The sequence below is a fragment of the Electrophorus electricus genome, chromosome 14 (assembly GCF_013358815.1).
Source record: "Electrophorus electricus isolate fEleEle1 chromosome 14, fEleEle1.pri, whole genome shotgun sequence".
In the NCBI taxonomy this organism is placed as follows: Eukaryota; Metazoa; Chordata; class Actinopteri; order Gymnotiformes; family Gymnotidae; genus Electrophorus; species Electrophorus electricus.
The window spans coordinates 6,031,989-6,052,687 of NC_049548.1; the positions used below are offsets into that span (position 1 = coordinate 6,031,989).

At 38.9% G+C, this 20,699-nt stretch overlaps 2 protein-coding genes across 2 annotated transcripts; one reads left to right on the forward strand and one right to left on the reverse strand.

Annotated features, from left to right (window-relative positions):
- Positions 1-33: 33 nt before the first annotated feature.
- mrpl43 (mitochondrial ribosomal protein L43) lies at positions 34-2,038 on the forward strand. The gene is made up of 3 exons (XM_027010409.2): positions 34-335; positions 532-638; positions 833-2,038. The coding sequence occupies exons 1-3, from the start codon at positions 205-207 to the stop codon at positions 1,039-1,041; spliced, it is 447 nt and encodes a 148-aa protein (XP_026866210.1). The 5' UTR covers positions 34-204; the 3' UTR covers positions 1,042-2,038.
- Positions 2,039-3,527: 1,489 nt separating this feature from the next.
- On the reverse strand, positions 3,528-19,025 carry sema4gb (sema domain, immunoglobulin domain (Ig), transmembrane domain (TM) and short cytoplasmic domain, (semaphorin) 4Gb). Its single transcript, XM_027010406.2, has 14 exons — positions 18,332-19,025; positions 13,296-13,447; positions 13,157-13,219; positions 12,532-12,630; positions 12,348-12,438; positions 12,111-12,224; positions 11,734-11,888; positions 8,167-8,342; positions 6,852-6,990; positions 6,532-6,754; positions 6,244-6,359; positions 5,892-6,046; positions 5,672-5,733; positions 3,528-5,444 (listed from the first exon to the last, which is right to left on the reverse strand). The coding sequence occupies exons 1-14, from the start codon at positions 18,519-18,521 to the stop codon at positions 4,468-4,470; spliced, it is 2,712 nt and encodes a 903-aa protein (XP_026866207.2). The 5' UTR covers positions 18,522-19,025; the 3' UTR covers positions 3,528-4,467.
- Between the last annotated feature and the right edge of the window lie 1,674 nt (positions 19,026-20,699).

A 20,699-nucleotide genomic window follows, 5' to 3' on the forward strand; every position in this document is an offset into this window, starting at 1 on the left:
TTTTCCTCCCCGGAAAACTATTGCCGTCGAACCTTTAATACGTTACTGCGCATATGTAGTTGGATGGATGTCCTTTAACACCAATCGTTAGCTATTATAGATATAGGTCGAAATTATATTTCTTCCCTGTAATCCAAGAGGCTTTTTCCTTCAGAAACTCTTTGAGTGCGTTATATTAAAACAGCTTGAAATAGGAGGATTGACATGACTGCTCGAGGCACTCCTAGTCGTTTTTTACAAAGCGTTCTTCAAAATGGAGTTGGTCGATACGTGTGTCAGCTGAAACGCGTGTCCATAATTTTCTCTAAGAATGCGCAGAGTTCCTTAGGAGTTAGGTAGGTTTCAGAGGGAGATGGGCTGTTGGGGTGAAGCTGTCTAACATTAGCTACAAACCCAAAAAAGACAGGTTATGAACATGTCGCATTTCTAAGTGCGCGTAAAAAAAAAGACTGCTGTATTTACAACTATTGTGCCACTTGTTTTATTGCAGATTATGCGCATTTGTGTGTGTTTTGGTTCTTTTTTTGGCAGGGAATTTCTTGAGGATGGTGTAGTTGACTTCGCCAAAAAGAACCAAGGAATTGTTGTGTACGTGTCTCCACAGTCCTGTAGAATTCCAAAAGTGGTTGCTGAATATCGTAAGTACAATTTGTTATGTATATAACTACAATATAAAGCATTGTTGAGCCATCTAAATTAGAGATATATTTTTGTTCTAGGTCAGGGCTTGATCTGGGTCTAGGAAACTGGTCCATAAGGTTATCCTTAGTAAAAGTGCAGTTTCGAAATTGTAGGAAATCTTAAGTGAACTGTTCTGTTTTTTTCAATACAGTCAATGGTAATGTAAAGGAAGAGCTTGTCACCAATAAAACGGCACAGCAGATTGCAGAACTGATTACCAAGATGTCCAACCAGTCAGGCCTGGACATTATCCGTATCAGAAAGCCCTTCCATACAAACAGCCCCAGTATCCAAGGACAGTGGCATCCCTTCACCAACCGACTACCCAGCAAGGATCCAGTTGGCCCGCAGGCTGAATAAAGACTTCATAGTTATGCATTTCTATTTGTATACTGGTTACAAACTGCAATGTGAATATGATCATTATGGCTACTAACTTCCTTTTTACAAGACTGTTCAGGAACATTTGTTCATTTACATGCCACTAATAATATAGACTGGGGAGCAGCTTTGCTCTGTTCTTGGTAAGGTTGCAGGTTCTGAGATGTCTTTTTAAATGTGTGAACTAGCATTGATTACCCTTGGGTTTTCTAGTACTTGACATCTGTAGCCTACATTCAGTAAAGCTCACATAAGCTTTTTCCAACATTAAAATCACCTCTGTAGGGGCGAAACTGGTGAAGTGACCTGGTCATATGCTGAACTTTGTAATAGGACACATTTAAATTGTGTGCCTAGAAGGGTATGATTACTCTCACTAGAAAGGAGTTAGCTGGTTAACCAGTGTTTTAAGGATAATCTAATGGGGATAATTATGAAGTAATGAAGCTGTATATCAAAAAAAGAAATTTGAATAAAAAGATAATATTAAGTGCTTAAGATTAAAAATTGTGAAATGCAGGCTGGAGTACAGTAACGTCTTTGAGAGCTGCTTTGTTAGGTCAGCTGCTCAGTGGCATGAGCAGGCATTTCATTTTCTGGTCAATTCTTGATATATTGTAATTAACTACATTATGTGGAGTAATTTAGAAGGGTATCAGAACTAATACATGGTTGTAAAGGCTGGGGGTGGAGACAGTTGATTGTGAAAGAAAACAGTAGGCAGAGATTAATATTAATACATGATATTTCTTATAGCCAGATTAGAACAGAATACTCCAGTCACATCGTTCAGTGAAAGCTCGGCTGCCCTATTATGGGGATTAAAGAAAGTTCTAAGTAAAGTACTGTTGCTAGGTAACAGCTATATATGGGACAATCAAATGGGCCTGCTAAACATCTAGAAAAGCTTGGTTAACTATGTACATACAGGATTGTCACCAAATGGACTAGTGTTAGTCTTTTTTTTTTTTTTTTTTTTTAAATAAATGTTTTTGATGAAATTATTTTTCTACTTCAATGTGTAATATGATAATGACTGATAATTTGACCATGTTTAATACTGATATAAGACATAAACAATAGATGAGCAACAATATAGGGAAAAAATCTCATTAAAGTAATTCAAACAATTGGTTGTGCCGGAAGTTTATAGTTATACGCACTTTCCTTTTCCTACCAACCTGAAACTTAAGACACATACCTCCAAAAATAACCTTACTTCAAGTGTTCCAGCAAACTTTAAAAATGGGCAGCTCAACAATTAATTAATGACTTGGATTGATTGACAACTTAATGAACATGAAAAAGGTAAACCACTCCTTAAGTCTAATGTAGACAGGAAGTGATAAAAGGTCACAAGCAATTGTAAGGAAAATGAGCAATTAAACATTCAAGTGAGCTGCCGATGGCTATAGAAGGAATAAAGCAAGGGGAAGATATGTGAAAAAGACAACACAAGAAGAGAGAAACACTGGAACTAAGCCTGGCTGTTGCTGTGTTGAGTTGTCAGTTCAGTTGAATGAACAAGTTAGGCATATGTTCTGGTCTGTTATTTCTGCTGTAGTAAAAAAAAAAGAAGGCCAAAGCAGTGCTGATGCCGTCAGCTATGTGAAGCAGTGAGAACCCTAGGGAAAAGTGCAAAAGCTGACTCAGCATTTACAGCAGCCAAATATTACTGTGCAAAACAAAGGTCATACTGTGGTGTGCTTTACTCCATACAGTACATCACCTACACCAAAACTAGCTTTCTGCAGGCTCATTGAGCTGCAGACAATTCATCTCATTTAAAGGAACACTAACAGAAAACGCTTTTCCTGAGTCACGGTTTTACATGTTTGTATGTAAGAGAATTGCACATTTCTAAGGTAAGACAGGATAATAAAAAAAAAAGACCTTGCTGAGAGCACAGATGTTAGCAGATCCAGAATACTAAGATTCAAGCTTATATGTAACAATGTTAAGCTAAAATATTTTGTGAATTTAACACACCCATTGATGATTCAAATTTAAAAAAAAAAAATTTTTTAATGCTTGTGGTTGTACAAGACTATTTTAAAACCTGAAATATGATGGAGCTCTATGACCTAAGAAAGCCTGTTGGAGGAATTCAAATATACTCTGATATAGTGTACTTCATACAATATGTAGACTGAAGTTACATGAGGCAAAAGCAGTTAACTACTTTTTTCCATATAATGAATGTGTGTTTGCACTGTAATAGCTAAACACTGTCATGGAGCAAGGAAATTATTTTCTAATTACAGCAATTTTGCTTCATGTGGCAGAAGGCCAAGACAGAACACTTCAGTAGTGCTGCAGTGTCCTGTAGAAGGTACATGTTTTTACACACTCTACATTAAACTGCTCTTCTAACAACATAATAATTTTTATAGCTTTGGGGTTTTTGTTTTGTCAATTTATTTATTTTTTTGATCTGCATAAATAAAATTATGTACAGTGCTTGAAGCTTAAAAAAAACTAAACACATTTACACATTGGTTGACAAAAAGTGTTTAAAATGGCATAGAATAGCACAGAATATGAAAGGTATCCTCTTGATTTCAGAGATGTGTTCCTGTGGATAGTAACAATATATTCCTCTTTTGGTTTTCTTTCTTGCTCTTATGTCATCCTTTGCCTGAGACTGCTGTTTCAATTTGTCACTCAAGTTCAGTTTTCCTGGTTGTCTTAAATAATCCTCTGAATGATTTCTTCTCTTTCCATTTTATACAGAATATCCAAAAAAGGGCATCAACAATGATTCCTTATTACTCTTGCAAATTCCCCTATGGGACTGCAAAAATTCTCCTGTTATATCACAATCAATGTATGTCAATACAATAAGTAGGAACTGGTAGCAAGTGTGAAATTAGTGTTATATATGTTGGCACATAAAAATACTCCAGATATTAATGTCATTGTATTACATCGTTGTTGTGTCGTGTACAGTGTAATTATTTATGCATTTACTCAATCAGTAGACAATAAAATGCAATACACCATAAATAAAAACATGTGGGTTTAAAACTGGACCATAACACAAGACTTTTCCTTTCCAGTGTCTAGTTTTTTGGGGGGGGGTTTTCTGTTTGCATGCTTATGCTTGGAGAGTCAGGCTGTTAGTCAGCAGTCCTTAGAGAAAGGTAACTCCCCTTCTACTGTGGATAAAATAAATGTGTTTCACAACATACAGTAGTTCACAAGGCAAACTATAAAATTAAATACTAAATAATCACACACTGCAGGTTTATGTATGATATAATGGAGGTGTACCTCTGGATAGAGTACAAATGCAATACGATACATACACCACCATGGGTATTTGTATTTGAATAAAACACTATCTCAGGCAATGGTTAAGCTTCCCATCTTGGGTGTCTGCAGTGCTGAATAGGAAGAGATAGGCTACAGAGAGCTCTCATCTAGCTGGACCTCCAGCTGTGTGTGTTTCCTCTTCTCCAAGATTCTGCTGAGCTCTTCTGTGAAGGAATGGTACAGAGGAGAGGTCAAATCCGAGTCCACCTGCCCCAGAAGAACATAGCTGTTCCCATTCATTTTCCTCAAGACACTTGGCAATGCAGCTGACAATCCATTTGCATACTCCGTGGATGGCAGGGGCGGCGGCATGGGGAGTTGGGGTGCAGAAGGGGGCTCCTTGCTAGGTGTGTTGAGTCCTTGCCCTTGACCTATCTGAAGGAACTCTCCATCCATTGAAGCTGCCTCACTGTGCTCAGTCCTCCCATTACAATGGCTGGAGATAGTCTTCAGCTCCATGTGGCAACTCCACTTTTGATCCATTGCTGCAGTAACCAATGGTCCTTGCTGAGTGTACTTCCCACCCTTAGGGCTGCTATGCAAACAGAAGGTAATGTACAGCAGCACCACAGTCAGCACAAGGCATAACCCACCTAAAACGGCCACCAGGGAGATGTACATGGCCTCTCTGTGTCGGCTGGTCTGGGACTCTGGCCCAAAGGGGAAGGCAGCGGATGGGGATTGCCGCGGCTGCTCTTTGGGGCTACCAGCGGGCCGCGTGGGCAGCATGCTGGTGGTGGTGAAGAAACTCTCAGGGAGTGCAGTGGGGTCTATGGGTGGCTGGAAGGAAGGTCGGGCGACAGGCTGCACCCTCACCACGTAGCTGCGTATGGGAATCCAAACACCGTTCTCCACGGCATAACAGCAGTAACGGCCGCTCTGCCTGCCCTGAGCCCCGATGATGAGGAGTCCGTCGGTGCCAGTTCGGTAGCCTTTATCCATGCCGTAGCCTTGCAGCTGCTCCCCGTTCAGGGTCCAGCGCGGGACTGCAAGGTTGGATCGAAGCTCACACTGCAAAAGTACATCGTCTCCAGCCATCACAGAACGGGTTCGATGGGACACTAAACCTGGCAGACAAAACATAAATACTAACACTTAATCTCATTAAGATGCACCAACAAATTGATTTAGTTATTTACATGGTTTTACACTGTGCTCAGCTGGAGATATCTGCATACATAATTGTGGTCTTTAAATCCTAGGTTGGTGTTCTGCATTAAATATGTAGCAGATGTAAATTTGGAGAAACTTCACTTTAATAATCACCCAACTCTTTCTCTACTTATTTACACACCATCAGTTGTGATGTTGTCACATCCTCTATTCCCCATCTGAACATCCTGAATTAGATTAGACCTGAAAAGGGAAACAGACAGCAGGCATTCTTATGTCAAATTCTATACCTACGCAATATGTACATGGCTTTTCCCATATACAACCACATGCCAGGAATGTGTGTTTAAACTTCTAATGATCAAAAGAAAAAAAATTCCATTAAAAATCTTGGCCCTCACTTGTTCGGATAGGATGATATGTCAACACACTGTGCCCCATTCCAGCCACACAGTGGGTCTCGGGCAAACACACAGTCATAACATGATATGTAGCGGACACAGGCAGAGAGGGGCACCTGTACCACTCCGGAGGATGCACTCACGTATACACTCCTCTGTGCACCAAAATAAGGAAAAAAGCCATAAGACTATTAGTTTATCTAAATGCATCTTTACTGTACTGCCATTTCAACAGACTATTGGTAGACAGACCAAATAAACACTTCTGAGGGGATAACAGCTTGCAGTTATATAGCTGATGGTGGCTGCAACTGTAGTATGAGTAGCAGGTTTATGATAGCATTTATCGTACCTGTTTATGTGAAAGAAGGATGTTGTTTATGGGCTGTGGTTCCTTAAACAGCTGGAGCTCCTCAGTGATGTGCACCTGATCACCAACAGCTATAGCCTTATCCAGCCAGCCTTCATCTGTATTTGCATGCGCACACACACAAACATAAACATAGACTCATATGTAGGTGTATGGTGTACATAGTGCTTGTATGTGATATTTCCACTGTGTGTCAATAAACTTCAGCCTTGTATCCTATTACAATTATCCACATTGCACAGAGAAGAGTAATGAAAAAGGCTAAGGTACCTGTTCCAATGAAAAGCATATTATAGGTTATTCCATCCAAGGCCATGACTTTATGAACAGCAATTCTGGTGTAGTCAACACTCTTTCTGAACAGTAGGGGTCGCCCTCCTATTGGCTGAATTTCTCTGGCCATCAAAGGGTGTCTCCTAACAAACATGAGCACGTTGTCTGGAAGGTCACGTGATGAATTTATGAGCTGAGCACGATGTTGATCCATTATACACTGGGGGTGGGGGGTGTTTAGAGAGAGAGATTGATATAGATGAACATTGTTTCTAATTTTGGTTAAAGTCTGAAACATTTTTACAATGCACACTCACTGAGCCAGGTCTTGGTTCTGGAACATTCTCTGTATATTCCCTCCATTTTGAGTCTTGGAGTTCCATGTAGGGCCCATTAAATGCAGCCTTGACATCTCTGAGGGAGTACTGGCAGACTGCAGATGTTTTAACATTTTTCCTGAGAGAGAGCAGAGAGAAAGGAGAGCGATGTTAGGCAGGCAACTACTTGTTACTAACCATTCCACCAATAATAAACACTTTCAGGTATAACCTGTAACTGCCTCTATCGTCATATTTCAAATATAGCTGAATCACTGTCATGAACATAAAGATGCCTGGTGAGTAAGTAATGATCACAGGTGTGTTTGTATATAGGGTGTAGAGTGGCCTGTAATTAGATGTATTAGAAGCGATAATTCCCTGACATTTACTTCTTCGGAATATTATTTTAAAAGTACTCTATACATAATTGTTTGCCAGTGCTTGTTATTATATCATATCCTGAATGATCACAACACTTTCTATACTTCATATTTCTTCACATCACAATCCAAAATGAAAGCCCAGGCAGCAAACTTAGCATCTCTATTACTGTGATAGAAGCAGAACATAAAAGCTGGCTAGTATGTGGTGAGAAAATGAGTGAATTATGCTCTCAGAGACTTATACAATCTAAAGGACAATTTGACAATTTGATATATACTCACAGTCACCTCTTTTTAACCTACACACCTACACATCTGCTCCTGTTCTGTTCATTTGCCCTTTCTTTTCACTGTTTGTGTCTTTGTGTGGAGAACTGAGCATGTAGGCTGGCTAATGTAATTCTCCCTGAACTGTTTTTTTTAAAAAGCCTCTTCAATTATAACACCTCTGGCTGGGAATCCAACAGTTCATCACATGTTAGAAGATTAATGTTGCTTCTGTTCACATCACATTAATGAGAGAATATAGTGGGGCAGAGAACACCTTTTCCCATACCCTCTGGAATCTACCTAAAAGAGACCTTACATTTAATGCAGTCGGCGGACACACTTATCCAGTGTGACTTATAATTTTTAATCATGTTACAGAGGTAGGCGTGTGTAGTGGTAGAAGTGTTATGCAAGGACTCTTATCAGTATAACATAGAGCACTCGCCCAGAGAGGGAATGAACCCTATTCCCCTACAGGAGAAGCAGTGTTGTTACCCACTACACTGTACAACCTCATTATGTATGCAGGATTTCGCTGAAAATAATTCCTCTTAAGCATGAGTTAAGCAGGCAGCCTACATTAGCTCAGTTTTCACCAGTACTGCCTCACTGACTGCTTCAAGGTCAACTGTATAATTCTGATCCAGTGTTTCTCTCACCAATCAAGTCCAAAGACAGCGTACAAGTTGCTGTCATGCACGCTAGCTCCTTCCAGCACATAAACACTGCGCAGAACGTTAAACTGCAGCTCATACTCGGGCACAGAGCACACAAGGCGCGCCTTCAGAAAGGACGTCCACTTCCTTTGGAGAGTCCTCTGACCTCCTATGTCACCCTATAAATATAGATAAAAAAAAGTGATATGTTTAAAGAGCTAACATTCATAATTTGTTCTTTTAAAGAAAGAGATGGGAAAAAGTAACATTAAAATACTGTGATATAATTAATGTGATACTGTAATTCTGTGATATGAATAATGGCAAAATTAATGAATTATACATTCAAAATTTCAGAGAGAAAAAAATCTTGACAAAAGGCAACCATGAGACTGATATGAGGTCTTTTGAAAGTGGGGGTGAATGTTTAGGGGGTGATTGTTTAAGTTTATACTGTTCCTGCTTAAGCATCCCTACCAAGCGTAGAGACTGCAGTGACTGCAGAGTGCTTTAGTCTCTCCCCACCCCGATTGTTATGCTGGAAAATTACACGAAACATGATTCCAAAATCCTTCTTTGACCAAATACAGGTGAGGTGTAAACTGATTAGAGACTGTTTTCAAGGTCTTACACTTGCTACAATGTGTGATATCTAAACAGAGTCCTAATCTTGCTAGACACGTTACCACTTAAAACGTGTTAAGAAACTTACCAATCAAAAAATTAGAATTATTTAAATTCTGGTTACTTTAAAGGAATAAGCAGTACTTTGCATTTTAATGTAAAAAGAAAGTGTTCCGGGTGACCTAATGTCGTTAATTATGAAGACTATATGGATAGATGCTGCAGCTTCTACGTGGAGAGGACACTGTCTACAGCATGTTCACTTTTTATGTTCCATTATCACAACTTTCTGTGGGTTGCATTTAAAAGTGAATTTTCTATTTTCTTTCAGTATGGTATACCATCTTGGCCATTTTCATAGGCTTGCTTTGAGCCTGTTTGAGCCACCAAATACAACAATTACTCTATTCCCACACCCATGAGGAGAGTCTAGAAAAATGTTGCAGTCTCAGTTGTGGCTACTGCATAAATAGCGTTTAGAGCCCCTGACTCATTACCAAGCCCTACCACTCCTCCTGCACTTTTTGACCAGTTCTCTAGCGATGTAGTCCAACCGTTCTTTTAGGGTTGCCCTTTTCACGTCTTGAATGTGAACTGTACACTTCCACTTTTTCGGGTGCAGAATGTTATACAACAGACAAAGGTCTCTTTTCTTTCCTGCGTTTTTGGCTGACTTAATGCAAGAGGATACTTATATTCCCCACAATGCATAATGTCTGCTTGAGAGGATTTCTGTATTATAGTATTGATGGTATCAGTATGAAGCCTATTTTCTACACTTGCAGTTTGTCATTGGTCCTTTGAGGATAGTAACATCGTCTCAGTACAGTGGCTGATATTGATCTGCGAAGCCGCATAGAGCAAGGCAAAACCATAGATCTCATCTTATCGCAGAGGCTACAGTCTGTATAAACAACTGGAAACATTTTTTTCTGTAATATATCGCATATATCTCATACAATTTCATAGTAAATCTTTTATTCATTTGGGTGTATTTTTTACTCATTTGCAAAAACCTTGTGTAGAAATCTTGCTTCATTCTGTTTTTGTTGACAGAGACATGACATCATTGATAACACAAGCTTGGCCTATTTTTCTGTCAACACATTTGTTTGTTTAATTGTTTGTTTACTTATTGGGAGTATTTTTAGACAGTGGTCTGCCTCCATTTGGTTTGTATGTTTTGCTTTCAGATTCAGCTAATGGAAGCTTGAACTGAATTGGAAGTATTTTTCCTGTATTAATATATTTATCCTTTTCAGTAAAAAAAAAAAGTATAAAATAAATCAGGAATAATTTAAATCAGCAGTGATCCATCATCTTGATAACCTGCAGTGATCTGCCCTGTAGGGAGTTTCCACTAAATTACTTAATCTCTTCCTAATCATTAATACAATTAATATACAAAAATATAATCAATAAGACCATCTATTTACTAGATATGAACAAAGACAAACCGCAGGAAATAACAGTGAATAATACAGAATTAAAATAATTATTTGGTATTATAACCACAATGTACCTCTTCTGTGAAAAAGAAAATGTAATTTTTCACAATTTTGACAGATTTGGAATGACTGCCATATGTTTAAGACATGTGGGCAAATATTTAAAAGATACAGATTTACTCCCTCTCTCACATTTCTCCCATCAAGCAGCATTTTCCATAATTCATCATTCTCTGAGAATCAGTGCAGAAAGCATCAGGTAAGCCTTCTGGTGAAGTAGGTTTATCTAAATTGAATATTACGTTTGAGAGGACACAGTTATGGACCTACAGAGTCCCTGTCCTAAATAAGGCAACGACAGCCTGCTGCCAGATTCCATCACACTCCTGCAGTAGCTCGAGGGTAAAACATTGTTGTAATGACTAATCATGGTGTCATACAACTGCTCCCTTAATAGATATCTCAGACCGTTATTTCATTATTTGTGTTATCAAACAGATGCAAGAAAAGTGGGAATCTCAAATGTGTAAAAGTCCTGGTTGCTTTCAGTCATACTCTCAGGAGTCTCTTTTTAATTTAAATCCTTTAATTGAAAAGGTCTAAAATGTTGACTAAAATGACCAATGAAATTACTGAATGATGACTCTGTTGGAAACTAAGAGAATAAGGCAGGTGGTAGCGGCAGCTTGAAGCCATCTTAGCACTGGATGGGCCAACTGTATGTGCAAATGTTTTCTTTTGGGAAACTCAAGTCTCCTCCTGCAAATGAAAACTTAATAAATTCTGAGACCCACATGAGAGATGTTTGTGTGCGCAATGGTGGCAGGAAAGAGATGTTGGTGAGTGCATGTGCACGTTCTGTGTGCTCCCATAGTGTGGCCTACTTTGCTCTGGAATCCTCTGCTCTGCCAAGCCAGCTAGTGAGGGACCTGAGCTGCTTCACAGAGATGTGAGGTCTAACCGATGGAGTGGAACAGTGGGGGCTACTAACAGAGCTGGAGCAGAGCAGCTAAGATTCAGGGCAGAGTTGATAAAGGAGGCATAATAAATGGCATTAAAGTAGGGGCTGTAACAGCAAACAGGAAGGACAGGAAAGTGTGATTGTGTGTGTCTGTTTGTTTGTCTTTGTCTATGTGCTCAGAGACTGAGGCAGGGTCTACTCTGCCTGGCAACCGTGGCACACTGCAGAGCTCCCAGGAAGACAGGCTGAGATGAGGGCAACTGGACATGAATAATATTAAATATTTAAAACGACATTTTATTTATACACAAACCAACAAGTTAATTGCACACACACACACACACACACACACACACACACACACACACACACACACACACACATACACATACACACACATACACACACACAGAGATAGATAGATAGATAGATAGATAGATAGATAGATAGATAGATAGATAGATAGATAGATAGATAGATAGATAGATAGATAGATAGATAGATAGATAGATTCCCAATTGAGTATTAAGCCTTTACCTTACAGACTCTAGCAACTCTCGCCACTCTGGTTTGACTTGTGTAGGCGGGCTGCTCTTGGTTTCTTTCCGTGAAGAAGAAATAAAGTTTGTCGTCGTCCCCAGTGGAGCTGTTGATGCTTTCTCTCAATAATGCTGATCCAACAAAGTCCGCCTCTGCAGAGAACACAGTTGACTTAGCAGCCACACAGACAATAACAGAACAATTATGGGCTTTAATAAGCATTGTACATGGTTACTATGGCCTTGTCTTACTGAGACAGTAACCGCTTTAAAAGAACTAGACCTTTCTGTGGGGAAAATCCTACATAGAAGAGCCCGACAGCATGAGGGTCTGATGGCTTCCCAGCTCCTACCCAATAGGAGTGTTTTACCTACCCTGTAACCATCTTGTTGGAGCCTCATCTGTCCTCAGGTTGGGAAAGGGGAAGTTACGGCGAATGTCAGGGTTGCTACGAAACTCATATTGAGAGGCTGAGTACATCTCACCATCTGATAAGAATAACAGCACCTTTACATGGGTTCAGTTCTTTTATACATAAAGCAGTACAACAGACCAGGGAAATGTTTGCAGTTTCCAGTGATATTCTGGTATTCTATGTAGACACTGCTTACCGACAATGAGACCAGTGTAACCCTTTGCTGGGTCATAGGGACATTTCTCCCGGCCTTCCTCAAAACGCACGAAGCTGAAGCGCTCCACATCCTGGATAACGCAGCACAAAGATATAACGTTTTCTCTGAGGTCTGCTAAACTCCGAGATCATTTCAGTACTGCATAATGGGCTGGATGTCTCACTATGTATGCGCAGCGAGGGCGGAAGGCATGGGTCCCACAGGTGTAGAGGTGAGTCTCATTATAACGGTCGAGGAACCGGATGTAATTGTAACATTCTGTCTGTGGCAGAACAGCATTTATATAATTACTCCATGAGCACAGATCCTTGGGAAATAACCAAGGTATGACTAGAAACAGGTCTGCTCTTAGGCTTTAGATGACACTACACATCCACCTAAAAATTGTCTGTGGAAGGTCAGAGGAGCTGGATCTTGTGTGAATATAATGTGTATATTAAAGTTAACTTTAAGCCTAAAGCTACAGGAAAAATGAATAATTGGGGAACAAGGCTCAACAGAGTTTTTTGAAACAATAAACAAACCTGCCACTCTGTACAAGTTTGGCTTTGAGGATAAAATTCTGTTTCTTCATACAAGTTTCTTACCCCTAACACATGATTTTAGATCAATAAAGGCATATTTAGTAGAGTTTGTAGGAAGACGTGGATGTATAACAAATGCTTGAGAACCAATTGGGCTTAAATTTGCCTCAGGTACAGATGATATTTAAAGAGATCCCATTTAGAGGAGGAGCAGGAGGGGGAGACATTTATACAGTTCAGCTCCATGTGGGAGGAGGGCTATACCTGATTGTCTCTTCCTTTACTTAAGCATTGCCTTTTCTGCTCTGCAGATGCAGCCCAGTCAATCTGTTTTGAAGACAGAAAAAATGAGCATCACAGGGAAGTGGAACTGAAAGATACTGGCGCGAATGACATTACTCACAAAAGAGTTGTTGCGGGAAGCTGAGATATTAGCTAAGTTCAGGGCATACAAAGCTTCTCTGGCCCCCACGTACAGTATCCCAGCTTCATCCTCCAGCAGCAGAGTACTGTAGTTTATAGCTGAGCCATGGAAATGATTACAGCCCAGAAGTCCTGTGAACAGTCCGAGACACAGTTAACAAACAAGGACTCACATGGCCAAATGGTGTCAACAAAATAATGGCACACTTACACCAGATTGGTCCATGCAATGTCAAAACTCAAGGGGGAATTTCTCAGAGATGAATGAAGAGACTGCAATCCATTCCACAGCTGATCACACAACTGAATCCATCAATAAATGAAAGAGGATGAAGTGGATTCTCCAAAGAAGACAGAGCTCCAAGAGCAGTACAAAGAGGGGAGGAACAGGACTTATAAAATGCAGAGAAGAGGAAGAAAATGGTTAATCTGCATTAAAATGACTCATGCTGATTTTTAAATCTTTTTTTGTCATTCTTCTAACTTGAACTGTCCATCCCACACTTTGCACTGCCACAAGCACTGATCCACAATTCTAGTTGAATGCCCACAGCAGACAGCATGGAGACAAAACACCATGCTTCCATGCTTTAAATACATTCAGTCAAAACTGATTTCAGTAAGGTAGAGCCAACTATAAAGATAGAACTTGTATATGTAAATGAAAACATTATTATGAAGAGTTAGCAATTCATTGCAAGAACAACAGTATGGCAAATAATTCTTGTGATGTGGGGAATCTGGTTGTATACAAGTATAGTTCTTTAAATATTCATTAGTTTTTTTGTTTTTTAATGGCAGGAAGAAAACAACTTGCTGTATTTCCAGGGCCAGCATCTTTGAAATATTCATATGGCATGGGTCACTTCAGATTATCACTCCAGGTTAACTTCACACTCATACTGTGGCACACTCATACTGTGAGAGGCTGACCATAACAGTGGAACCTGGCAGTACTATGTCATGTGGTGTGCTTCAAACATCCTACTCTTATCTCCTCCTTTCCATCATCAACACCCTTCCTATTTACATTATAAACCACCAAAAACTCAAATGCTCCAACCTCCATAATAGCAAACATATTAAAGCTATTGCACTGCAGTGGAAATTAATAAAGAAAGATGGTTTTAAGCAGCAGTCTTGGTGTGATCTGTCTTGGTGTGCACTGCTCTTAAGACAAACATAGGAATGCTAGCCCACACACACCCACATACAGATGCCCACAGCAGCATAAGCCAAAGACACACTTCAGAATATTTCTCAAAAGTCTATAAATAATCTAAGATCTTAGACCACAAAGCAACCCGTGTGTGTGTCTCTCTCTCTCTCTCTCTCTCTCTCTCTCTCTCTCTCTCTCTCTCTCTATATATATATATATATATATATATATATATATATATATATATACACTTTTTGTTTGCACAAAACACAAAGCCCCTTGTAATGACGATAAAATTAGAATGAGAGAGCCTTTGATATAACACGGTGCAGTCATGTTTGAGCAGTGGCATGACGCAGTGGAGCACTTGTGCCCAGGCACTCATACAGAGTGTCCTTGGACCTGCTTGGTCCGGGAACACTGTTAAAACACACACAGACAAAACCCAGTTGTACTCTCCTCAAATACTGACCTTATGGACCTCTGGGCAAAGGGAAGGACCACACACCAAAAATATTGATTTTGCCATTTTGAAAATGATTTAAAAAGCCAGTAATAATGGTTAAATTTTTTTTTCAAGTAATACATTTTGTTAATGTAAATGATTACTGTTGATCCTTAAAAGAAAATGGGAACACTGTTTTAATACTGTATAATATAAAAGGAGCCATCTCAAACATTAACTCTCCCTGAATATAGTTTGGGTATATATAGTTTGGTATAAAGCATATATATTGTATAGTTTGGGTTTCAGGTTCTGCAAGCAAAATATTGTGTAGAAACTCTAAATTAACACAATGATCAATGCCTCTCAAAACATATTCTGTTCGTTTGTGCTTACGTGTGCATGCTTACATAGTTGCTGCTAAATGTTGACTCAAGTATTTAGGCTTCACCCTGATCTTTGCCCCAAAATGGTGAAACACAACATGTGCACACAAGTAGAATAAACCAGTGTGACAGCATGTGGGTGTGTGCACCTCTCCACCTCACGTGTAGTGGGACTGTTTTGCTTTCTGTTTGCTTGAAAAACACTATTGTCTTTGCTTCCCTACACACCTTTCAGATGGATTCTCTAAAATCTAATCTGCTGCTGGGCCTACCATGTGCAGTATAGTGCACTGCAGGACTGTCTTTATGAGTAAGGAAACGGTTTATATGTCACTGAGGCTGTGCAATAGTGTGTGTGTGTGTGTGTGTGTGTGTGTGTGTGTGTGTGTGTGTGTGTGTATGGGTGTACATGTACATGTGTTACTGATGACTCACTCTTTCCCCTTGTTCCAAGCAGAGCCAGGCAGGCACTGGGAGACACTAACACACTAGTGACATGGCTGAAAAATGTCAGCAGCAGATCTAATGAGCACTGTATAACTGTACTCATGCTCCAACAACAGGCATAGACAACATGGCCTATATTCCGTAGTATCCAACAAGTAAAGAATATGAGCAGATGTTTACTCCTTTCGCATGAATAAATCTCCATACAGTCCATACATAACAGGATGAAACAGCTTCTGTAAGGTCCATATACAGCCATCCAGTATTTTACAGCATTAATTTGTGGGTACACCAGGTAGGATTTAAGCCTTCAACCTTGTGGTAGTCATTGTGACGCAACATTTCAACTGACACTTTGTGCACTACAAGCTCTTGGACCTTGTGTTGCTGTGTGCTACTTTCAACAACACTGGCATACCTTTTGAAACACACTGGCATGTTTTTAAACAACAACCCTTAGCAATTCTTGTAGAACCAGAAGGCATGCTTTTCTGTTAAAAGGGTTGAACAGAACAGGCACCTTTATTTATGTCATAAACATTGCACCGCCACCAGTGGAAAGTAGCGCAAAAGCGAATCAACTAAAAGTCTGATTCTGAAACGCCATCTACCCAGCAACACAGACACCTGAATCCACATAAGCAAGGTTATGGATGAACCAGAGAAAGTAATGACAGAAAGCATAACTAATTTCTGATGCTAATTAATAATAAAAAATGCTATATTATTCAAATCTCACCATCATTCCACTCGGATCAACATACAGATCTTCTCTACCTCTAGTGGCCCAAATCTTGCTATTCACAGAGGAGGCTTGTTACATGGAAACAAGCCCAGAAAACAATGCAGTGAATCAATACTTCAAGCTTGCAGATGTATTGGAAGCAATACATTACTTTCTAGAAAACAGCATGCACCCTACTTAGTAAAGTTGATATTAAATTGATAGGTTCTCAGTAAAAAAGATATTATTATTATATTGTCAGATATTAACCAAAAAACAAGAACATTAGTTGTCTTCCTGCATCTCCTACCGAAAACAAAAAACCATACACTGCACATACAATAATTCAATAATTGACTTCAGATCAATCTACCATCATCAAAAACAGAATGTCTCCCAGGACCTACCATTCTCATTTCTCCTGCTTGTTACACCAGACAAGTTATGTATAAATATTTAATATTTCATTGTAACATTACTTCAGGTCTGCTAGGCACTACAACAGACAATCCTGAGCATGGGAGATACCACTAAACCCAGAGACCTCAAGAACTGAAATACACACACACACACACACACACACGCATGCACACACACACACACACACACACACACACACACACACACACACACACACACACACACACACACACACACACACACACACAATAAACTCTCTGTCCTCAGGAGACTACAAATGTAGGTCAAGGACATCTTAAACAAGGGGGCGAAATAAGATGATCTGAAAATGTACTATCACTCATTAAAAGATTTGGAAGTTATTAACAGTTCCATGCTATGTACACTTCCACTGCAATATAAAGGATTGTGGTAAAATCATAAATAAAATGTATCTTTAAGTGTTAACTTAATTATATTACCTTGGATGGCATCTCAGTGGATTAATGAAATTTAGGCAAAGTTGCTGTAATGCTTTGATGTTTCATTATTAATCTACTCTTTACATCTTGATTATTTACTGGACCATGTAATATACTTATGATCCCATGTAATAGACTAACTTCATAATAATTCAATTTGATTCAAAGGCACAAATCCTTCCCCTTTGAAAAGATTGTCTTTGGCATGCAGCTTCATAGAGTGAACAATTTCTTTGTTCACATTCATCTTCATTGCTGTAGCTGGAAGACATATATATAATGAACAAGCGGCAGTTGGATAGTCTCGTGATTTTGTGATAGTCATGTCAATCATTTTGTGAAATATTTGGCTTTATCCCAAACTAGGAACGTTAATCCAGATTAGCCGGTATTTACCCATCACTCAGCACAATTTTTGCATGTGTCAAATCATTATTTATTTGATCGATATATGCTCACTTCTGCAATTGCTCTTCTCATGTTCACCACTGGGCCAACAAAGCATCAAATGCACAACACACAAATAATACAGAAGATTCAGAAGAATTGAATACAATATTTTGGTTTTTAACATTGTTCCCACAGATCACATTTACCTGTTAGTTGCATGGGTCTTGCAGCAGAAGCAGCAGTCTAGCCTGTCTTTTCTGCCTCACAGTAGGCATTTTCTGAACTGTATGAACTAGGTCAGGGCTAAGAAGAGGCCACTAATAATGCCCAGAGCTCTGTCTTCAGCACTCCACATAAAACTGTGTCACTTGTTTAAAGCGAACAGGGGACTTAAAATATTTCAAACACAAATTACAAGCATTTTTAAAGCTAAACACAAATTACTTGTAATATCATGTACATATCATGTTCATAATTGGCAATTCACAGTAAACGTTTCAAATCAACAGGATGCAGTAATACTGTAATTGTTATTATTATTATTATTATTATTATATAGGCTTATTTAATGAAAGTAGTCTTACCATTGAAAGACACAGTGGATCTAGGAGTGACATCCAGCTCAAGAAGAGGCCCAAATGGGAAAGCCCACAGAACAGGGGTAAGACAGCAGAAAAGTGTTATAGTGATGAGAGACTGGTGACAATGCTGCATGATTGCCATAATGCTAGTACAGATGGGAACTACAGTCCTTTCAGATCCTTCTGAGACCATTATACTTTCAGCAGTGCTGTTACTGGCTGCTAACTCATCTTCCTGCTGTCAAGTTTCATTCTGTATGGAAAATCAAGAAAAAATAATTATTTATAATCAACGATGAATTTTCAAGAAAATGAACCACACTTGTACGCTGTTGCTGTCACTTGTGCAAATTTTAACTTACTTACAGGAGCAAGTTAGGAATCTCATGATTCCCATGACTCCTTAGGAGGAATTAGTTAGTGAACGTCATATGCCATTGCCAAGCTACATAAGTAAGAAAATGTTTTCCCCATGAGTGCCATGAGCCATCACACTACAAAGCATTAAAGGGTAATGACTGGAGATAATTTAAGATAAACCGATGAATGCATTCACTTGCCTTATTAGGGGCACCTCTGATAGATACATTTTGTAAGTGTAGCCTACAGTAGCTTATATGTGTGCATGCACAATTCGCTAACCATCCTTTACTCCTTTACAGATACAGCCTACTATGCTATTCTATGCTCTATACAGTAGTTGTCCATCAAACTGTAGTCTTAACATATGCCTGATTTGTAGTCATAATCATTTTAGTGAGCGTCAATTAATTGTGATTACTTTTTGTACTCTGAATATTTAAGACTGAACAGAATACGTCATTTATTTCCCTGCAGTTTGGTATACATCTTTCACCTTTCATCCATTCACATATTCATATTATGGCTGACAATTTATCCTCAGCATTCTGTGCCTTGGTTTGAATGACAAAGGCAAACATAACAATATACAATAAAGGGGGCTAGGAGTACAGAAAGGTAAATATATCTGCTGGCTCCTGAATTGCTGCTGGATACTGAATTGTGATGCATATATTAGTTTTGTCCACTTTTTTTCTGAAAAAGTAACTTCTACTTTTGTTTACAGTGAGGTTTACCAAAAAAAAAAATATTGGGGTTTAAGATCAAGGTTGATGGGGTCAAAGGATTATTCTCAATATCAAAAGGTTTACATTCACCACCGTTACAAAGAGAACTTCTTAACTTCTTTACTCCTTAAATAAAATCTCAAAATGTATAACAAATAATTAAAATACTGCAGAGAGATAAAAAAAAAAAAAGGTCATTTCTGATAAGGCCATCTGTTAGCCAAACCAAAATACACACTTAGTATCCAGTTTGACATTTCCACAGATGGCCTTGAAATCCAGTCACCAAAATGTGTGCTTTTATGGCTTGTTAATTCTCCATCTGAGAGCAGTTAATTTTAAAGAAAGACGTATATCAGGCCACCACAAATAAATCAATAATACTGGGTTTGCTGCCCAGAAATAACCATATGATAAGCAACAACTAAAAAACTGGACATCATAGTATTTATTTTATCATGTGCGTATTTTAGGGATATGCATACCTAATTGCCACCTTAAACATTAAAATTTATCTTCATGACTTGCTTGAAGTTTTTCAGTCAGGTACAGCTGAAATAGCTTTGCGGAGCTGACAACTAAGCACTCTTGGAAATCACTGTGGATATGAGCATCAGCTAAATTCCATAAATGTAAATGTAAAAGCACTGTGGTTTGTTTGTGACTGTGTTGATTTTATCCTCATGTCTGGGCCATTTCCATACTCAAAACTGACCTGTCAATCTCCCAAATAATGTTAACTCCACTGAAATCTATTAAATTATGTAGTGCTTAACCTGCTCGTATGATGGGGGTCAGAAAAGAATACTGACCTGAAATAACATGATCATGCATAATTAAATGCCAGGACAAGTAGTGGCCATATTGCTGTTGAATACAAGGGAAATGTTGATATTTCAAGATAGAATCTCATGATTCACTTGTCTGTCATACACTAAATGCGTACTGACTTTTAAACTGGATTTTTCTGTGATATACCAGAGTAGATCATCTCCCACACAGTTCATAGGAGCCAAGAGATCCAAGTGTACAGGCATCATCATTCAAAACAAAAAACAGACTGTTGTGCTGTTAAGTCTCCAATACAGCACTGCATGCTTTTTAATATGTACATGTGGTGACTTAATAATTATCCTAGTACTACAACTTACAATCATTTTTTCTGTTAGCTCTATTTTGTTCTACTAAGATGCCGGCTAAAATTACCTTTTTAATGTAGGTGCTGATCAACCTACACAATTCATTCTCTTAAGTATAAGAAAATCTAGCTACAATGTTAGCCT

What these genes read in the sequence shown, in the direction of transcription:
- mrpl43 (XM_027010409.2), top strand. Translation starts at nt 205, where the DNA reads ATGACTGCTCGAGGCACTCCTAGTCGTTTTTTACAAAGCGTTCTTCAA. An exon ending in CAGAGTTCCTTAGGAGTTAG is followed by an intron (nt 336 to 531) that starts GTAGGTTTCAGA and finishes TTTTTTTGGCAG; the next exon opens with GGAATTTCTTGAGGATGGTG. An exon ending in AAAAGTGGTTGCTGAATATC is followed by an intron (nt 639 to 832) that starts GTAAGTACAATT and finishes TTTTCAATACAG; the next exon opens with TCAATGGTAATGTAAAGGAA.
- sema4gb (XM_027010406.2), bottom strand. Translation starts at nt 18,521, where the DNA reads ATGGTCTCAGAAGGATCTGAAAGGACTGTAGTTCCCATCTGTACTAGC. An exon ending in GTAAAGGAAGAGACAATCAG is followed by an intron (nt 12,631 to 13,156) that starts GTATAGCCCTCC and finishes GTTCTGCCACAG; the next exon opens with ACAGAATGTTACAATTACAT. An exon ending in TCCAACAAGATGGTTACAGG is followed by an intron (nt 11,889 to 12,110) that starts GTAGGTAAAACA and finishes TGTTCTCTGCAG; the next exon opens with AGGCGGACTTTGTTGGATCA.